The 17668-nt window shown below is 43.9% G+C and overlaps 1 protein-coding gene across 8 annotated transcripts in view; it reads right to left on the bottom strand.

The window, feature by feature from the left end:
* LOC119452769 (uncharacterized) overlaps positions 1-17668 on the bottom strand; it is a 92100-nt gene that overhangs the window by 49887 nt on the left and 24545 nt on the right. Inside the window, exons 11-12 of one of the 8 annotated variants that reach the window (XM_049667389.1) lie at positions 16486-16954; positions 15264-15310 (exon numbers count right to left, since the gene is read on the bottom strand). The exons of 5 other annotated variants lie outside the window; for them this stretch is intronic. In XM_049667389.1, coding sequence (XP_049523346.1) covers positions 15264-15310; positions 16486-16954 — 516 coding nt within the window. Of the gene's footprint in view, positions 1-14874; positions 15311-16485; positions 16955-17668 lie in introns of those variants that run through there. 2 more of the 8 variants (XM_049667382.1, XM_049667388.1) reach the window with 2 other exon arrangements.

Genomic DNA, 17668 nt, shown 5'->3' with positions numbered 1-17668 from the left:
TCTCCTCCGCTTTCCTCCTCGCGCTCTCTTTGCTCTTGCCATCTGTCATCCCCCGCTGTTCTCCACGTGAGCTCTTTCATCCTTCGCTGTGGTCGTTCGCTGGATTACGAGGGATGCCAACGCTCAACGCAGGGACAGCGCGCCTAAGAGCTGCGCTTTAAAGGAGCATGCAAGTCTTTTTTGTACGACAACTTCTATAGAACGCTTCCAGAAACTATGTAGCCTGTGCGGACAGGAAGTTTAAGTATGCCGCACCAATGATGCATGTGCTTACATGTATATAACAGCTTTTATTAGACCACAAAGAATATTTAAAAATTGCCTGTGGCAGATAACACTATTCTAGTCATTGAGCTGGATTACTCAGGCGGACAACACTTGCACGAGAAATTAAAATACATAATCGAATAAAGGCTGGCCACAGTTTTGATAGGAAGACCTATCTTCGTCACAGGTGGCCTTGTCATCCTCGGCAGGTTACTTTTAACGGGTTAGTAGTCAGCTCACGCGCGGTTGTTGTCGGTGTCAGCTGGCTGTAAAAGAAGAGACTGAAAAGAAAATTAGCGCTGTCACTTATCATATCTATGCATGGTTTCAAAAACTAGGGGACAAGAGTGGAAGAGTGGGAAGGAGGCAGAAAGAAGAGGATAAAAAAGTAGTTAAGGAAAAAGCACATAGAAGGGTGTAAAAAGAGCAAGAGGTTAGGGAGCCTCTGAATTTCTACCAATTGAGATTCCTTAACGTGCACTCAATGCACGCTAGACAATTGAAATGTGGCCGCCTCGGCGAGTATTTGATCCCACGACCTCCTGCTTGGCAGCACAACGCCTAATCCACTAAGGATTATTGTGTGGTTTAAAGGCACGGTTATCATTTTTTGAAACACTCCCAGCAGGAACGTTCTTACATTGTGATATGCGAGGCTAAAAAATGCTCTCAGCCATCGGCCATGTCAGATCACTCAAGCTGCGCCTGTTGGCCCTTGCAAGTGAAACCGCCTGAAAACTCCCGAGTGTTTGATGGTCTGCCACCAGAATAGTCCACATGCTTCTCGTCTTAAACATCTTATAAAGTATTTAATTTAGTACAGGAGCTTACAAAATAACACTACTGAAAATGTTATTGTTGACGCAAATGGGAACTTGCTTGACGAAACACCCCAGTCACGCACTCAGACTAAGATGAATAGAAGCTGCTGCCTGGTAAAGATAGCGACACTTCCTTTTTTTCTGCAGCACATACCGTATTTGTCTTGATGGAATTTCTTCAAGGACTCCTCCATAATATGTTTGGCGTGCTACTGGTCAAGGCGATTCGACACTAAGTGAGTAAATCTTGATCTATGTATTTCATTATAGCTTAAAGAGGGTATTACATGGGAGGCAGAGGGGTGGGGGGGTCAAGCGACACACATAAAAAAGACATGCAAAACTAAAAAAAAAAAAGGACAACAAAAGAAAACGCGGCAAAAACAGAATACACTGCTCAATGTCGTGTGCGTTATGTATGTATGTATGTATGTATGTATATATATATATACTTGGTGTCATTGTTTCTTGGCTTCTTACGATATGATCATACATACATATCATATCATAAGAAGCCAAGAAACAATGACACCAAGGACAACATAGGGGAAATCAATTGTACTTACTGATTGAATTAAAGAAAATGATAAATTAACAGAAATTTAAGGGGATGAAAAAACAACTGCCCGCTGGTGGGGAATGAACCCACGTCTTCGCATTACGCGTGCAATGCTCTCACCATTGAGCTACCGCGGATCCGTTTTCCCATCCACTTTCTGGGGTATTTATGGGGTATTTCCAAATATTCACGTGCTCGTGACGTCTGCGGCAGAAAGGATGTTCCACATCCGCCCCTAGGTCTGTGAGTGGTGGCACTGGCTAACACTCCCAGATTGAGTTCTAGTTGTAAAACATAAATACCCAAGAAAGTGGATGGGAAAACGGCTTCGCGGTAGCTCAATGGTGAGAGCATCGCACACGTAATGCAAAGACGTGGGTTCGTTTCCCACCTGCGGACAGTTGTTTTTTCATCCACTTTAATTTCTATTAATTTATCATTTTCTTTAATTCAATTAGTAAGTACAAGTGATTTCCCCTATGTTGTCCTTGGTGTGATTGTTTCTTGGCTTCTTATGATATCATTAATAAAAATCGGGCCCCTCGGTTCCCTTTCTTCTCGTTCACACACACACACACACACACACACATATATATATATATATATCATAACCACATAAAGCCAACAGACAACGAAGCCAAGGAATGCATCGGGGAAATTAAGTTTAGTTGAAATTGGAATGTAGAAAATAATGAAGAAAAAGGAAATGGAGCCCCTCGGTTCCCATTCTTCTTTCGTATTTCATTACGAGGGTCTCGTATCTGACAGCCTTGATGTCATAAGGTAGCATGCGAGGGTTTATTAGCCATGTGCCTGCTCTCCCAAGATCACGTGTATCGTGACGCCATCGGGCTAAAAAGGATGTTCCACATCTGCCCACCATGGTTCTGAGTGGCGCTGGCTAACACTTCTAGGCCTAGATCTAGTAAACATAAATACCCAAGTTAGTGGACGAATTGATGGCCGTCGCCGTAGCACAATGGGTAGTGCTAGGCACGCGTAATGCGGAAGTTGTGGGTTCGGCTCCCGCCGGCGACAAGTTATCTTTTCGTCCACTTTCATTTCCCTTTTCTTCATTATTTTCTACATTCCAATTTCAACTACACTTAATTTCCCCGATGCTTTCCTTGGCTTCGTTGTCTTTTGGCTTTATGTGGTTATGATTAATAAAATCGAGCCCCTCGGTTCCCATTCTTCTTTCGTGTGTATATATACATATATATATATATATATATATATATAATTTAAAAGAAGTGCAGACGAACATAGAAAAACAAAAACATTTTAATTTCGACGTTTCGGCCGGGGTCCGGCCTTCATCGAGAGTGCAATTGCAAGCACACAGAGCTCAATTTATACATTTACTCTGTAACCAAAAAAAAAAAAGAAGAAAAGGTACCTGGTCTATGACGACAGGCACGTGTACATTTAGTGACGTCATGCAATTTTCTCTGTAACCAAAAAAAAAAAGGAAGAAAAGGTACCTGGGGTCTATGACGATAGGCACGTGTACATTTAGTGCATGACGTCACTAAATGTACACGTGCCTATCGTCATATATATATATGCCTGTCGACATATATAGTTACCCGAGAATGTTATATGTTACCCGAGATTGTTATAAACTACTAGAGATTGTGACCACTGAATTACTCCAAAAGATAGGTTTAGACATTTTCCTGAATTTAATTGCTTCCAATTTTTGCTGCAACACATGGAAAGAAAGGCACAATGTTTTAGACAATGCAACCATGCAATTACAAGAAAAATTATCACTGCATAGGATAAATGATGCCTCTTCGATGTTGAACGTGAGGAAATGAAATTCATGAACAAAAGCCGCCTTAACCCTTTCAAACACCACTTTATCCTGTTGATTGAAAACTTGCTTTCACCACATTTCTTGCATCTACAGAATCATATTGACCCTTCTCGTGGAGCAGTTTGCTCTAGAGGAACGAGATAGCGCTTACGGCGGCACGCCATACGTTGCCTCAGCAAATGCGCACGAATACGAAGCCATTACTGCTTCTGCCCTGCTACTGTGCGATCAGCTGTCGGAAATGCAACTTGGTGTGCGGTAATGCACTGTGCCCAATTCATGCTGTAAAATGTGTAACGATAGAGGGAAGATGTATGCGGTAGTTAGCTGCAAAAATAGTGATTCGCATATAAAGAATGCGAATATAAGGAATATATAAGGAACGGAATCAACCTGTGTCGCCGCTACTACATTAGTACTGCTCGTGTTGCTGGCCCTTCACCATGCACGGCATTGCTCGAGGATAAAAAAAAAGGTAATTCATCCGCCAGTGCTGTATATAGCTAACCTCCAAAGAAAGGTGTTCAACTCCGGAACGTCGGCACTTAAGGCTTATTCACACCAGGCCGACACGACACCTGTTTTGATCTGCCGACTGTTGGCGACAGCAGTTTACAGGACGGAAAACGCCTGTGGCCAACGGTTTAAAGGAAGGGAAACGCTGTTGCCAACAGTCGGCAGCAGATCAAAATCGCTGTCGTGTCGGCCTAGTGTGAACGAGCTTTAAGAGTGAGTACCGCTCGTTACAAACGCAAGTATAGTGCCACTTACTGGCATAGTAAGTTTCTTGCACGTTATCTGTACACATCCACCCCTACTCGCACGCAAACTTACGCCCACCCTATCGCCAACATATCAAGTGAATGGCGCTCACTTGAATCAATGTGCCGAAGCATGAGTGACGGCGACTACACCGACAAGACACGCATGTTGGAAGCTGAACGTTTCATGACGGTCCACAGAGTAAGTGAGGGACTAGCGATAATATGTATTTGCTACAAGCTATATCACAAAGTACAGAATAATAACATTCCAAGCTTTGTGCGCAACAAGAACAAATCTATCACAGCAGAGCACACCTGCAAGCGATTAGGCTGAAAATAAACAATCAAATAGTGCTCGCACCAAGGAACTTTACTGGGTCAGTAACATGACAAGCCGCTGCTTCAAAACGTTTGCCAAATAAAGAGCAAGCACAGTGATCCCGATTTTAATTCATAAGCGGAATGTTTGGACAGCTTGGAATACATTTCTAGCCCCACTTTTAGTAGAAGCACCGTATACGCTGCTTGTGCCGTTTGGACAAGGCGTAATCAGCTCTGAAAGCACTTACATGTCCTCTCGCACTTAGATGTGCCAACTCGCCCAAAAAGAAGTATTGATGATGTCCTCTAAAGTTGTGGCCAAAGCTTCGTCTCGCCGATATGCATCGAAACGGAGCTTTGCTGCGCCGCACCGGCGTCGCACGCTTTCATTGTAAACACGGTGGCAACATAGGCAGGTGAGGCAAGTAATGGATGCATCACGACGTGATCAAACATGGCAGCAGAAAGAAGCTGCAGAAAAGATAAGAATTTTCAATTCTTTAGCGAGCTTTGTCAAGTTTAAAGAATGTGCACTGCACGCGAAAACTTACTACACGAACATCAAATATGAAAACATCAACTATTTCGTGTATCAAAACGCTTGAAAAACACTTATCCAGCTGCTTGAAAATTATGCCTGGTGCATAACACTATGAAAAAAAAATGAAAGAGAAGCTACATATAACAGATATACTGACACCGAGCAAGAACACCCTGACTGTCTACCTTTCCACTCAATTAACTAAAACATTTTGCACACTTTAGCCAAAACTGCAGCACAATTCCAATCATAAGTGTTTCGAGATATATGCGACACATTTTAAATACCATTACTTTCAGCAGTGCTTTTGCTGTTGATGCACTATCTTGGAGTACACAATTGTGTAAACAGCGTCTCAAAGGGTTAATGAAAACGAAACAGCATTGCTGGAGCGTTCTTCAGTCAAGAAGAGGAATGACCTAGTCGCAACCAAAAACATGGAAACTTCAACGGGATTGCTTAATTGCATCTCGCAGCGTCCTGTATGACCCAATTTCTCTCGTTAAACTCGATGATTACTTCGATAAGACAACCTTAGTATTTCATCTATCTGATGTAAAACTTACAATGGATCGAAAGTCTGTGATTTTTTTTGGAAATTGTTAGTTCACGCGGTCCATAAGTGAATGGAATGCTCGTTTACCTGGCATTGTTCGTATTTAAAACAATAATAGTTTTACCTATCTTCATGGGCGTGATATTACTGGTTTGTATAGATGGCGCGGCGCCTCCACAAAGAAGCCCGATAGAGCTCTGGTTGCCGCATGACGCATTTCTCAGCGTTCGCACTCACCGGTGCGCCATGCATATCGGAAGCCACGTGCATGCTTCGCGGTGGCGGCGCAAAATGGCGCCGAGTGGTCTCAGGGAAGCACGAAAGAGGAGTTATGCTGCAGTCCTCGCCCCACACATAATTCGTTTCGACACTGGCAATGCTTTGCGGCGCTATATATCATGTGAGATGGGTTCTGCCGCAATTTTTGCAGTCGCAGTAACATAATCTGCCTGCTGTAATGCAGCAAAATTTCAGAATGCCACAGCTGACTTTGACAATCCTTGCCAGGTGGTTTCTACCGGAACTCAAATTGTTGGCGGCGCTCTAACATTTGGCAGTGTTCTTGTAAAGTTTAGAAGGTGAGGACCTCCATTTAACGCAATAAACAAAATTATGAGTTGTCAATGCTTAAGCATTATTTGCCGAGTACCGCAGCAAAACCTGTCACGTGAAAAGTGTAATGCTTTGAGATCGGTAGCTTTATAAGCGACAAGGAACAATTGAAACAGAAAAAAATGATCAGCGAGAATACCTATATGATCAGGTTTGTACACACCCATAGGGATACATGGGGCTCCTATAGAAATGCATGGGGAAGCCTATAGCAGGGATTGGCCAACTTGAAATTTGGGAGTATGCTTCCGCATACTTCGACAGTGCCAATCGCAATAGAAAGGAAAATTATCTTCATGTGCTGTGCGCTAATGTTACTTCTTCTTCTTCTTTCTGGGGTTTTACGTGCCAAAACCAGTTCTGATTATGAGGCATGCCGTAGTGGAGGGCTCGGGAATAATTTTGACCACCTGGGGTTCTTTAACATGCGCTACAACGCAAGCACACGGGCGTTTTTGCATTTCGCCTCCATCGAAATGCGGCCGCCGGGGCCAGCGCAACGCCTTAGCTGACTGAGCCACTGAGCCACCCCGGCGGGTTGCACTAATGTTAATGGACTTGTGCTGCGGGCGGCATCCAGGTAGAAAACGCAATTTCTTTTCATCATCTACATTACGGGTTGCATTGCCGGCTAAACGGCCAGCAATACAAGTTAACCGGAATCGCAGTCGCGCAGATGGCGTCGCACACATAATAGAGACGCCCGCAAGCACTAGCTCCCATCTATCTCCAAGGCCGGCGTCGCATCATTTCCTGCAGCGTATCGCACATCCCTAGTCGTTTCGCCACGGGTAGCTCGACCAACTTCGACCACAATGTCCATCGGTGATGCGGGTGTTTGAAAAACGACCACCTTCCACAGCCAGAGTCACAATGCTCGGCCACGCTATGGTTAGTTGAACAACCCTCTAAGGTTGGGTATATTTCTCATCGTTGAGGTTTTAATGCGGTTAAGCGTCTTGGGAATACTATTACCCACGTTGCGGTGTTTGTATCTATCCTCTTTCACGTCACAACTTGGGACCACTGGGTAGGCGCCCGATTAGACAACAACGTTGACCACCATGTATGTGCAAATATGGGCATGTCATTTGCCATGTGCCCATACTTGATAAATTCTTTAAAATGGGCATGTAAAAAAAATGCGGCAGAACCCATCTCACGACTGCTGTCGACGGCAATGCGTTAGCATCTAATCAATATACCGACGCATCGGAATGAGTTATGTACGGAACGAGTTATGTAACTGCAGCAGCACTCTTTTTTCGCACTTCCCTAAGAATACCCGGCGCCTTCTAGCGTCTTTTGCGCATGGCCCCCATAAAGGCATGGCGCGTCCGTGCGTGCGAGCACCAAGAAATGTGTCATGCGGCAACCGAGCTCCCGTCTTGCGCTTCTTTCTGGGCATAATGCGCCATCTAGTGGCACTGCCGAGAAGTCCGCGTGTGGCCTCCGAGACAAGAAGCGCAGCGCGTCGGCGCCTGCGAACGCTGAGAATTGTTCATAGAGTTTCTCACTATATTACCTAGAGGGAAAACTGGCGCTGCTGCGCTGTGGTATGCATGGGAATGCCGGTATATTGTGATGTTGGATTGGCATCGTACTCGGAGAGCCAGAAAGCCTTGAAGACGTGCCTGGCTAGCACCGTTCCATCTGTCACAATGATTCATTTCCTGCTGAAAACAGCACGTAAAGAACTGATTTAGCTTTATTATTACACAAAAACGTTTTGTTTAATTTTGAGGACTTGCTATTGGATGCACAATTATTTGAAGCGTAAAAAGTATCAGCTGACCGCTAAAGTTGGAGGACAGACAAGATTCTCACTCGCTTTGGAATAACCTGTCGTCTGTTCTTGCTTTTCTTCAGTTAATCCTGCATTGAAGGTGAGTTAACTTTATTGAGAGATGTAATATGGGTGAATGAAAGCCTTTTATGTAGATTTTACTTGAAGAACGCATTATTTGTGTAGCTATATCCACGTTTTAGACGAAGCCTCGTTCAACACCAGCCAACACAAGCCTCGCAGACACATATCCCGTCATTCCCATGAGGGCACAGCGCCCTTTAAGAAATTCACATAGACGGTGGCGCCAGATTACCCTCTAGGTGTTACTAGTGAGAAACTCTAGAATTGTTCCCTCGCCTATCGCACACTTGGAGGCCATACTCAGTGACCCTAATTTGGCAAAGATGTTCATTGAAAACAGCATACACCCAGTGCATTCACGGCGCAGCTCGCCAAAGAGTTGGCGTGAAAGATGTTCATCGAAAAGCGGCCCATAACCAGTGCATCTGTGGTGCAGCCCGCTAATGCGTCGGGTTGCTGTCCTTGAGGAACCCTCTTTTGACGTAGTGTGCTTGTGTGCCCTGTTCACATGTTGAGTGTGAGTTGTTCTCCTTGCTGTTCTGTATAGTGTTCTAGTTCTGATGAAATTTATGCGCTTTGATGTGGATTTAACCCCAGGGATGCTTGGAAGCCTGGCATAATGTATCACAAGTGAGCTAAATAACCCATTTATTTCCCAGCAGTCCCACGTGGTCTGGTACTTAGGCGAGTATTAAATGCTCCAGGCAAAAGTTTGACATAGTACACATTGTTTTCGGGTGCTATTAGCAAGTAGGGAAAACATTGGATTACAGTACACTTTCGTTCATTTGACTACAGCTAATTAAATTTTTTCAGGTCCTGACCGAGGGTCCTGGCTGGTGCCCGCACATGTTTATGGGAAACAACTTTCTGTCAATTCGATCCTCAAATTTCCTCTAATAGATAACTTGAATGCACCTAACCCAAACATTGACCCCAAAGGTCTGTCGTGGTGGCACAAAGAGACAATGCATCCATTCCAGGACACGTCATCTCCTAGCAAAAACTACTATATTCGGCCTGCCCTAGGATTTTCTTTTTCCAAGAAAATTGGTCTGAATATAAACTACAATTCTGTGACGGTAAAGTTCACTGGTTTTATCTGTTTCCTAATTCCAGGAGGCATGATACGTCTTTCTTGGTAAAAAATCGAGTCCACACTAGATTTCAACTTTTTTTAGGAGCTTGAATGTCATTTCTATTAGTTTCAGCTTTGAACCATTAAAAACGTAAGCCCGTGTTTAATTCGAGAGTGTGCTGGAATCGGGCCAATACTGCCAAGTGAATCAGCTGTGTGGTTCAGGGTTATTTTTCTGTTTCTTGCTTAATGCGGCCCGCAGGACAAATAGACCAATTTCATAGGTCCCATCAAAGTCAAGTTAATGGAAGTCAACTGCATATAGAAACAATGGATTCATGCAAGCAACAATTCAAGTGAGAGGTGCTACTTAAACGCTCCGATAAGTACAGCATGTGTTTTGTGAGTGTGTTGTTGGGTTTAACCAAGGCCACCTGTGCCAAATTCAAAGGTATAGGAATGAGGAAGGAAGTCAAGGAAGAAGCAAAAGATAAAGTTAATGTGATAAGAATTAAGAAAATAATTAGGTGATTCAAGAAAAAAAGGAAAGTAAAATAAAGTGAAATTGTTCGCACAGTCAGTCAAGAAAGACGGAATATAATTCTTCAGTGTGCACCCAAATCACAGTTTTAAGGGCGTTTTCAGTGTGCACCCAAATCTTCAGTGTGCACCCAAATCGCAGTTTTACGTGCGTTTTTGTGTTCCATCCTCGCCAATATGCCACCACCGGGGCTGTGAAGTTTTTTTATAAATGCTTTCAGACACGACAGCAGAACACCATCCACAGCAAGTGAAAAGGAAAGTTGTGGGTGACACTTTGTGAGCGATCAATCAATAAACCAATTTCACATGGAGTATCATTACGCCACCGCTGGTACAGAGCATTGCATGCTACTAGTAGTAGTAGTTTGCATGCAGGCTCTTGGGAGACTACGTTGGGAAAGATGTGTTTGTGCTCTGACAAACTGATTTAACACTCGACATCAAAAGGCAGGGAGGTGAGAATGTGCACGGTCGAGCAACCAGACTTCCCCCTAAAACTCCACAATGACATTTTCCTTAGCATCCTCCTCAATGTTGCCTTGAACTCTGTTACGGCAAGCAGAGAGGACTACCATCGTCATGACTGTGGCAGGCTCTCTACACATTCACTTTGCACATGGTGAAATCGGTCATTTGTGACTCAAAGTAAATTTCAAATTACTGCAGGACACACTTCTGCGGTGGCCAGCCAACGTTGCCCAGAGGGTCCAGGCCTCCTCAAGTCCACCTCAGGAGAGCAGCTCCATTTTTCAAGATTCGTAACATCCACTTCTGGAAGTGTAAATAACCATCACCACCGCCCAATGGCACCTCCTTGTCAACTATTATTGCCAGAAATTTCATAAAACATTTTATTTGAAGTTTGTACCTGGATTGCTGTGTACCTTCAAATACCTTTACACCTGACGTCAGTATGGTAATGTGAACAGAGTTCAATGCAGTACTATTTCGAACTTATCTCAGGTGAACCACAGTGACCAATTTTAGGTACTCTACATTTTTTTTAATTTATGTAAATGGCATCAGTTTTGATGTATCAGAAATCCAAATCTTTGCAGATGACTGTGGAAGCGTTGAGGGATGACTCGCATAATACAGAATGATTTAAATGTGATATATGAATGGTGTAAAACATGGAGAACATATCTGAATTTGAGCAAGACAGTGCAAGGTTTTCCAAAAAAAAATTCACCCGGACATCCTTATACTCAATATATTAATCTTGTGAGACCCGCATCGGAGTACAAATATCTTGGACTTTACTTTGTCCTGGCACTGACATGTTGACTATACGGTAGTCAAGGCCTGTAAATCTTAAGGTTTCAAATGCAGAAATGTAATTCACGGGAACTTTTGTGCAAGACAAACGTGACATCGATCACTATGACATTACGCATCCACTGTTTAGAAAGAAGCATTTAATTGCAGACAAAGGTAACATTAAAAAGGTTTAATTGCAGCCCATTAGGTATTGGGTGGACCAGTCAAGGACAGACAATTCAGTGTGACAAAATTGAAGTGATGCTTGGGTGGCAATCATTAGAGCACCAAAGAACAGCACTTAGTTTGAAGTCCTTACATGAAGTATATTATTCAAGTATCAGTATTTTGTATGACATACATCCCTTTTTGCATCATTATGTATTTGCACATGTCAGCCATGCATAAAAGTAGGAGAGTACAAATTTAGGACAACTATTTTTAATGATACCTAATTTCCTAATACTAGTATCTGCCAGTGGAATTGATTGCCTTCATCCACAGCTGACATTCAAAGCTCTGAAAAGTGTTATTCTTGTTTGAGAACTGCAGGAGTGCTTTATATCTAAAAGTGCATACTATGAAATTAGAGCGCTGATGTACAAGGTTTTCTTGTGTTTCTGATAAATACTTTTATGAAATTCATTTTAATTGTGCATGGATTAGCATAAGCTGCACGTGCATATTCTGCTAGCTGATGACTATTGCTCAAATGACCCATTTGTTGTTGAGTGCTGGTCTCTATATCTTATTTGGTTGTATATCTCCTACTAGGTTGCAGCTGACAGTTTATGAATTAATAAACTTAATGTTGTGTTTCATTCTGTTAGTTTGTACTTGTTATTTTGTACCTATACCTCTGTCTACCCCACTGTAATGCAAATAAATATATTAAAGAACTTACTGCTGGATGACACATCTATGGAACAGTACAAGACTACTCGACAGTGGGCCAGAAGCATTGACCTTCCAGTCCCTAAACTGTCTGGGAGGCTAAGCAGGTCATCAGGTCCTTGAATGCAACCAATGTAGCCATGGCGCATCAACCGTCCAACCTACCAAAAATGCGAGAAGCAAGTTGCTGTCCTCTGCTATTCCAAGCTGTCGGGCACAGTCGTCCGCTTCGAGCAGACAACGGTGCCCAATGTATGGAGTTGCCTCACGTCGGCCTCACATGCTAACACAGACTGAATCTCTGAACTGCAAAGTAGCAAGCGTAAATGTGAGGAAAAATTGAGCACTTTCACACATGCCAAGACCCATATGACACCCACATGGAATACTTTGGAATTCTTGACAAAATGTGGGCATTTCTAAGCAATATTTCCACCTCTGTGCGATGCCGTTGTCTAGGAGCAGAAAAGAAATACTGGATGGGTCCAGCCAGGTTGTGTCAAAGGCAGAATTTAAACCAGCTAAAGCAATCTGCACCCAACATTCTTTTTCACATAAACCATGTATCCAGAGAACGGCTCAGAGTCTCACACTGCAGAAGACAATGTTATTTGCCATCTTGCACGATGTGATGTGTAAGCCTAGGAAAGCCAGGATATAGCTGACAACTTAAGCACACATAAAGTGTGGAAGGGGTATCGGCTTGAAATGAAGGTAATTGCACCGCGCACATGCAGTGGCCCATACGTGTGTAAGATTTTTATCCGTGACAGTATTTTCATGGCAGCAGACTTTGGCAAAAATAACAAAAACTCAAGATACAGTACGTTGATGATAATTATGTTTCACAGGCAACATGGCCACTTCATTGCCATCAAGGGTGAGGGAAAGGAGGATGAGGAGCAAAGACATTTATTGAGAAGTAAAAAAAAAGCAAGCAGGGTGTCTTCCTGGTTGTGCTGGGAGGCGCCCTCAGTCCAGGGCTCCTGTGGCTCTTGCTGTCTCCCGGGCCTGCCACACCAGTTGTTGCTGGTCACGAGGGTTCCAGCTAGTTAGCACGGCCTCCCACTGCTTGGGTGTTTGGTTGGGTATTTGCGGCACTACTTGTATTTTGGGGCACGCCCATGTGGTGCGATATACGGAAGCACAGTCGAGGGCAGCAGAAAATTGGTGGGGTGATGAAGCTAGGAAATTTGCAGGTGCAAGTTGGAATCTGCTAGCACAAGACGGGTAATTGGAGATCACAGGGAGAGGCCTTCGTCCTGCAGTGGACATAAATATAGGCTGATGACGATGATGATTCATTACAAAGGGGGCATTTGTACTAGTATAGTGCAGGGTGTATTGCATGTAATCTGCTTAAATGAGGGTATGTGTTAGTTTGTAATTGTCGCCATGCTACTGTACCTTCGCGTGCAGGTGATTGTGGAGGTCCCATGGTGATTGAAACCTTGGGACTTCCTTATGTATACGCACAACTATGTATCATTTTTAAGGTATGTAATAAACTTGAATTGAGAGGGCCTTGTGTGGGGGTGGGTATTGTTGTCTGTTCAATCGGTGGTGTTGTAATATGGCATTGTATTGTAAAGGTACGGGCTCCATAGATGCGACTGTATCCCTCTCTTGTGGCGCCCGGGTGGCATGAGCTCGGGCTACAGCGTGCGCACGCCGTTTTGCACGGAGGGACTCGTATCCTGGAGTCCTTACTATTTCAACGTCGGCGGAATTGGGAGGCTTGTTTCAGCAGTTGGTCGGCGATGGAAGATATTCTGCCTCGGGTATAGCTACGGCAAGCTGCTTGGGAGTCGGTAATAATTGTGACGTGTTCTTTGGTTCTGAGTGAGCCAATGCCTATTGTGGCCGTGCGGTTGGTTAGAAAAGCACGTACGTAGTTGTAAGTATTACAACCACAATAGGTAAGACTTGCATTTGTTAGGATGATATGGTGAGCCACATTGTCGAAAGCGCCTTTAAGGTCGAGTGCTAAGATCGCTCCGGTGTTGTGTGGTGAGATGTGTTCAAGGACTTGTTCCTTCAGCTGAAGGAGAATGTGGGTAGAAAGGTGGGGCCAGAATCCGAACATTGTTTCGGGCAGCAAGTTGCTCGATTCTAAGTAAGGTTGAATTCAGTTCAGAATGACGTGTTCCAGAAGCTTACCTAGGCCAGAAGTCAGTGATATTGATCTCAGATTTTCTAAGCTTGAGGGTTTGCCTGGCTTTGTAATGAGGATGATGTCCATGTGCTTCCAATTTGCTGGTAGTGTACTCGCCTCCCAATGATGATTAAATAGGTCAGTAAGAGATTGAATGGTGCCATCATACAGATTGTGCAGGAGCTTGTTATTTATTTTGTCCTTGCGTGGGGTGGTGTATCGTGCGAGTGCATGGATTGCTCGTTGCACCTCAGACATGGTTCCATCTCAGAGATCAAGGTTGATAAAAGGTTAGGCATCTCAAACGGGTACTAAAATTGAAGTGTACCTTTCGATACTACGTAAGCTGCTGAAAATGTAATCAGGCAATGGCCGCAATTTTAATTTGACGCATTCTTTGGGAACTTGACACACTTTTCAATATGACTTCTGTTTCTAACCTCTTTCATTGGACATTTGCCCAAGTGCAGCTGGGCATGTGACACAGGTATGTGAAGATGTTTAGCCAATCCTCCAGAAAGAGAGTATGCCACTAGGTATGTTCCCAGATAGACAAGCACAACAATAGGCAAGAAGTGAAGTCGGCTACAGAGAAGTGAAAAAGTTGGTATCAGAAGCAGAGTGTGGGGAAAGTGAGCAGAATGGGACCAGAGCATGCAATGAGCAAGGTTCATTGAGCTCCAGAGAGGTGAAGACGTTGCTGTCAAGCGGGAATTTGGCAATGCAGTGTGTCACTACGCTGCTTCAATGCTAATCGTACTAATGTCAACATTTATCCTAATTGCATTAACGTCGACAATCATCACGATAGTGGTCCTGCGAGAATTTTTTTATTTACAGTATTTCTGCCTCTAAGGACAGATACACCCGTATGGTGATAAGAACTCAATAGCAGTCTCTGTCACAGTGTTCCGATGCGGCGGCAGCCAAGATATCTTCTAGAACAGAGTCGCAACTTTGGAAGTCCAGCGAGACGGGTTCGGCATCACACTTTCCGAAAGTTCCCAGCGGTGAAAGTTTTGCAAGGAGGTCTCTGGTGTGTACCAGCTCCAGCTGTAAAGAGTCCGCTGCAAGTGACGTGGCCGGTGTTTGGATATTCTCGGGGAGCTTCAACTTTCGTTGGAGGCACTCCGACACACCCAGGTCCAACACTTCCTCCATGGCCGCCGATCGATCCGCATTGGAAAAGGTGTGACTGTCACCGCTGTCCATAGATGCCTCGGCTTCAGTGCGGTGAACTGGTTTGTCTGGAAATTCAGTAAGGAAGACAGTACTTTTCAAATGAATCCAAATCGTCATCAATTTCTCAGTGATACACCCTAAGCCAAGATGAAGATTGCACTGATGGACTCCGGACTAATTTTGACTGCCATTTCACCATTGTTGCAACAAGGACAAGCATCAAGTTTGCGACATTGTGCGTGCTAGGGGAATGCAGCGGGCAGTTTTGGAGCCAAAGTACTAATTTTATCTAATTTACTCGGTGGTGTTCTGCTCATGATCTTAATGTAGCGAGTACAATTGCCAGCCACAGCGACAACATTCTGATGGAGACAAAATGCAAAAATTTAATGCAGTGAGAGTTCAGTGTGCATTAAAGAAACTCAAATGACGGGACTTGATCCAAAAGCCTCCACTGCAGATTCTTCCATAGCCCAGGTGTCTGTTTGGGACATGCTAAAGCTTTGTCACTTATTCACCTTCTCCATTCTCCCTCAGTGCAAAAGGTAACATATAAACTCCTGTAAGGCATACACCACCAATTTAAAGCCTGAAAATTTGGAGAAAAAGAGTTTCAATAAGCATCGAGCACTTATCCCCACCCTGATTAATTTCCACAAGCCATTCCTAGATAGCCCTAGCTGCTGTCCTGCTAATGATAGCATCATCCATATTTAGCAGGATTGTGATCATGCAGCATATATCCAGCATGCTGCAATGGTATTAAATGAGCTAAGGAGCATTGTTTAGCTGCATCATTCTTTCGGCTCATTTACATGGGCATCGCAGTAAGAAGAGTGTGTGCCGATTTTGAACATGTGATGTGTGGTTTCGTTCGAGGAGAATCTCAAACGGTACAGGACAGCTTGGAGGATGACCACCCTTAAAGAGGTACCGACATTTTAGTTTCAAGTCATTTTCTTATCATTATTATTTTTTTGCTTTAAATGAACGTCGGCTACCAGTGAAAATACTTTAAGGCCTCAAAGCGCCCTAAATAATTTAATATAATAGCTTTTCTACAGCCAGTTACTGTTTTGTTTCTACATACTATGTTGTGGCCCCGTGATGTGGTCATGCCCTCAGCTGTGGGGCTGACTACAAGCAAGACTCAAGGCTGAGGGTCTCTCCAGCTGAATCATGCTTCATGCTAAATAAAGTCTGTATCTATCGCTTACTACGGTCACAAAATGTTAGTTACCTTCATCATTCGAAGTATTCACTCCATGCTGTCTGCTTCCCATCTCACAAGCTTCGCCAAAAAATTGGCCATGCAACCTTGCTAACAGCTGATGCAGAAAGGAATGTGCATCTCTGCGGACCTCCTGGTCCGCATCGGAAGCCATCGCTTTCTTCATAGACGCACCAAAGCCCGCAGTGTCAGCTTCCCTCAGCAGTTCTTTCACAGTGGAGTCAGAGACCACACTCAACGTGTTGAGAGTCTCCCCCAGAAGCGTCTTCCAGATTGAGAGACCAGCCAGCTGGACTTCACAGTCCAAGTCCAAGCTAAGCATGCCGGAAGCAGAGCGCTGCAAAGCACTTCGGTGCCTGGAGCGCAGTCCGAGGCAGTCTCGATCAAGCCAGCTGCGAAGAGTGGACGCTGCAGACCGCCGGGCAAACACGTCTGTGTCATCCAGGGCCATTGATGAAACTTCTTTTACGACGTCTGCCTGCACGAATAAAGCCGTCACTTCGTTTATATCTTCTCCGCTGAGCAACAGCTTACTAAATTCTGTGTGCGGTGGTTTCAGAGCACTCGCAAAATGCATGCTGCGGGAAAGTTTCAGCAGCCATTCAGTTTTCGCAATGCTTATCCTAACACTTTTAGTGCCATGCCCGAGTATACTCGTCTGGCTGCCAATGCACACTTCTGGCCATGCCCAAGATAATTCACAAATATAAAATGTCTGTAGACTGGTTGCGCAATGTACACAGAAGTTTGTTAAACTAAAATCGTATACCAACTTTTGTTTTTCTGTGATAGATGGCACGACAAAGCTTATCTGTCACCTGTTGCTCGTGTCTTCCATTTTCCAACATGGCAGACAGGCACAAAAAGCCAATGCGAAATAATGCAGAACTATGATTTTTATGATAATTATATTTCAGAGAACTTCGATGTTGATTACAATAACAGCAACAAGGAGGCCATGTTGCCTGTGAAACACTAACTCATGATTAGCATAAGCCTTAAATTTTGTTCAAATTTTCAGATTAAGAACTTCATAAAGTGTTCAGTAATATATCGACAATAAATAGCATTTGAGCCTGCTAGTTTGTTACTTAAAATTTGTTGCACTTCAGAAAAAGCTCGGCAACCTGTGGGCAGAAACACCCGACACCTGCCCTTTCAATTTCTAGCTACTCCAGCTCTAGAGTCAGCA

The sequence above is a fragment of the Dermacentor silvarum genome, chromosome 5 (assembly GCF_013339745.2).
Source record: "Dermacentor silvarum isolate Dsil-2018 chromosome 5, BIME_Dsil_1.4, whole genome shotgun sequence".
NCBI classification, from domain to species: Eukaryota; Metazoa; Arthropoda; class Arachnida; order Ixodida; family Ixodidae; genus Dermacentor; species Dermacentor silvarum.
Note: the sequence above shows the minus strand (reverse complement) of the source record. Positions and strands in the feature narration are given on the sequence as shown.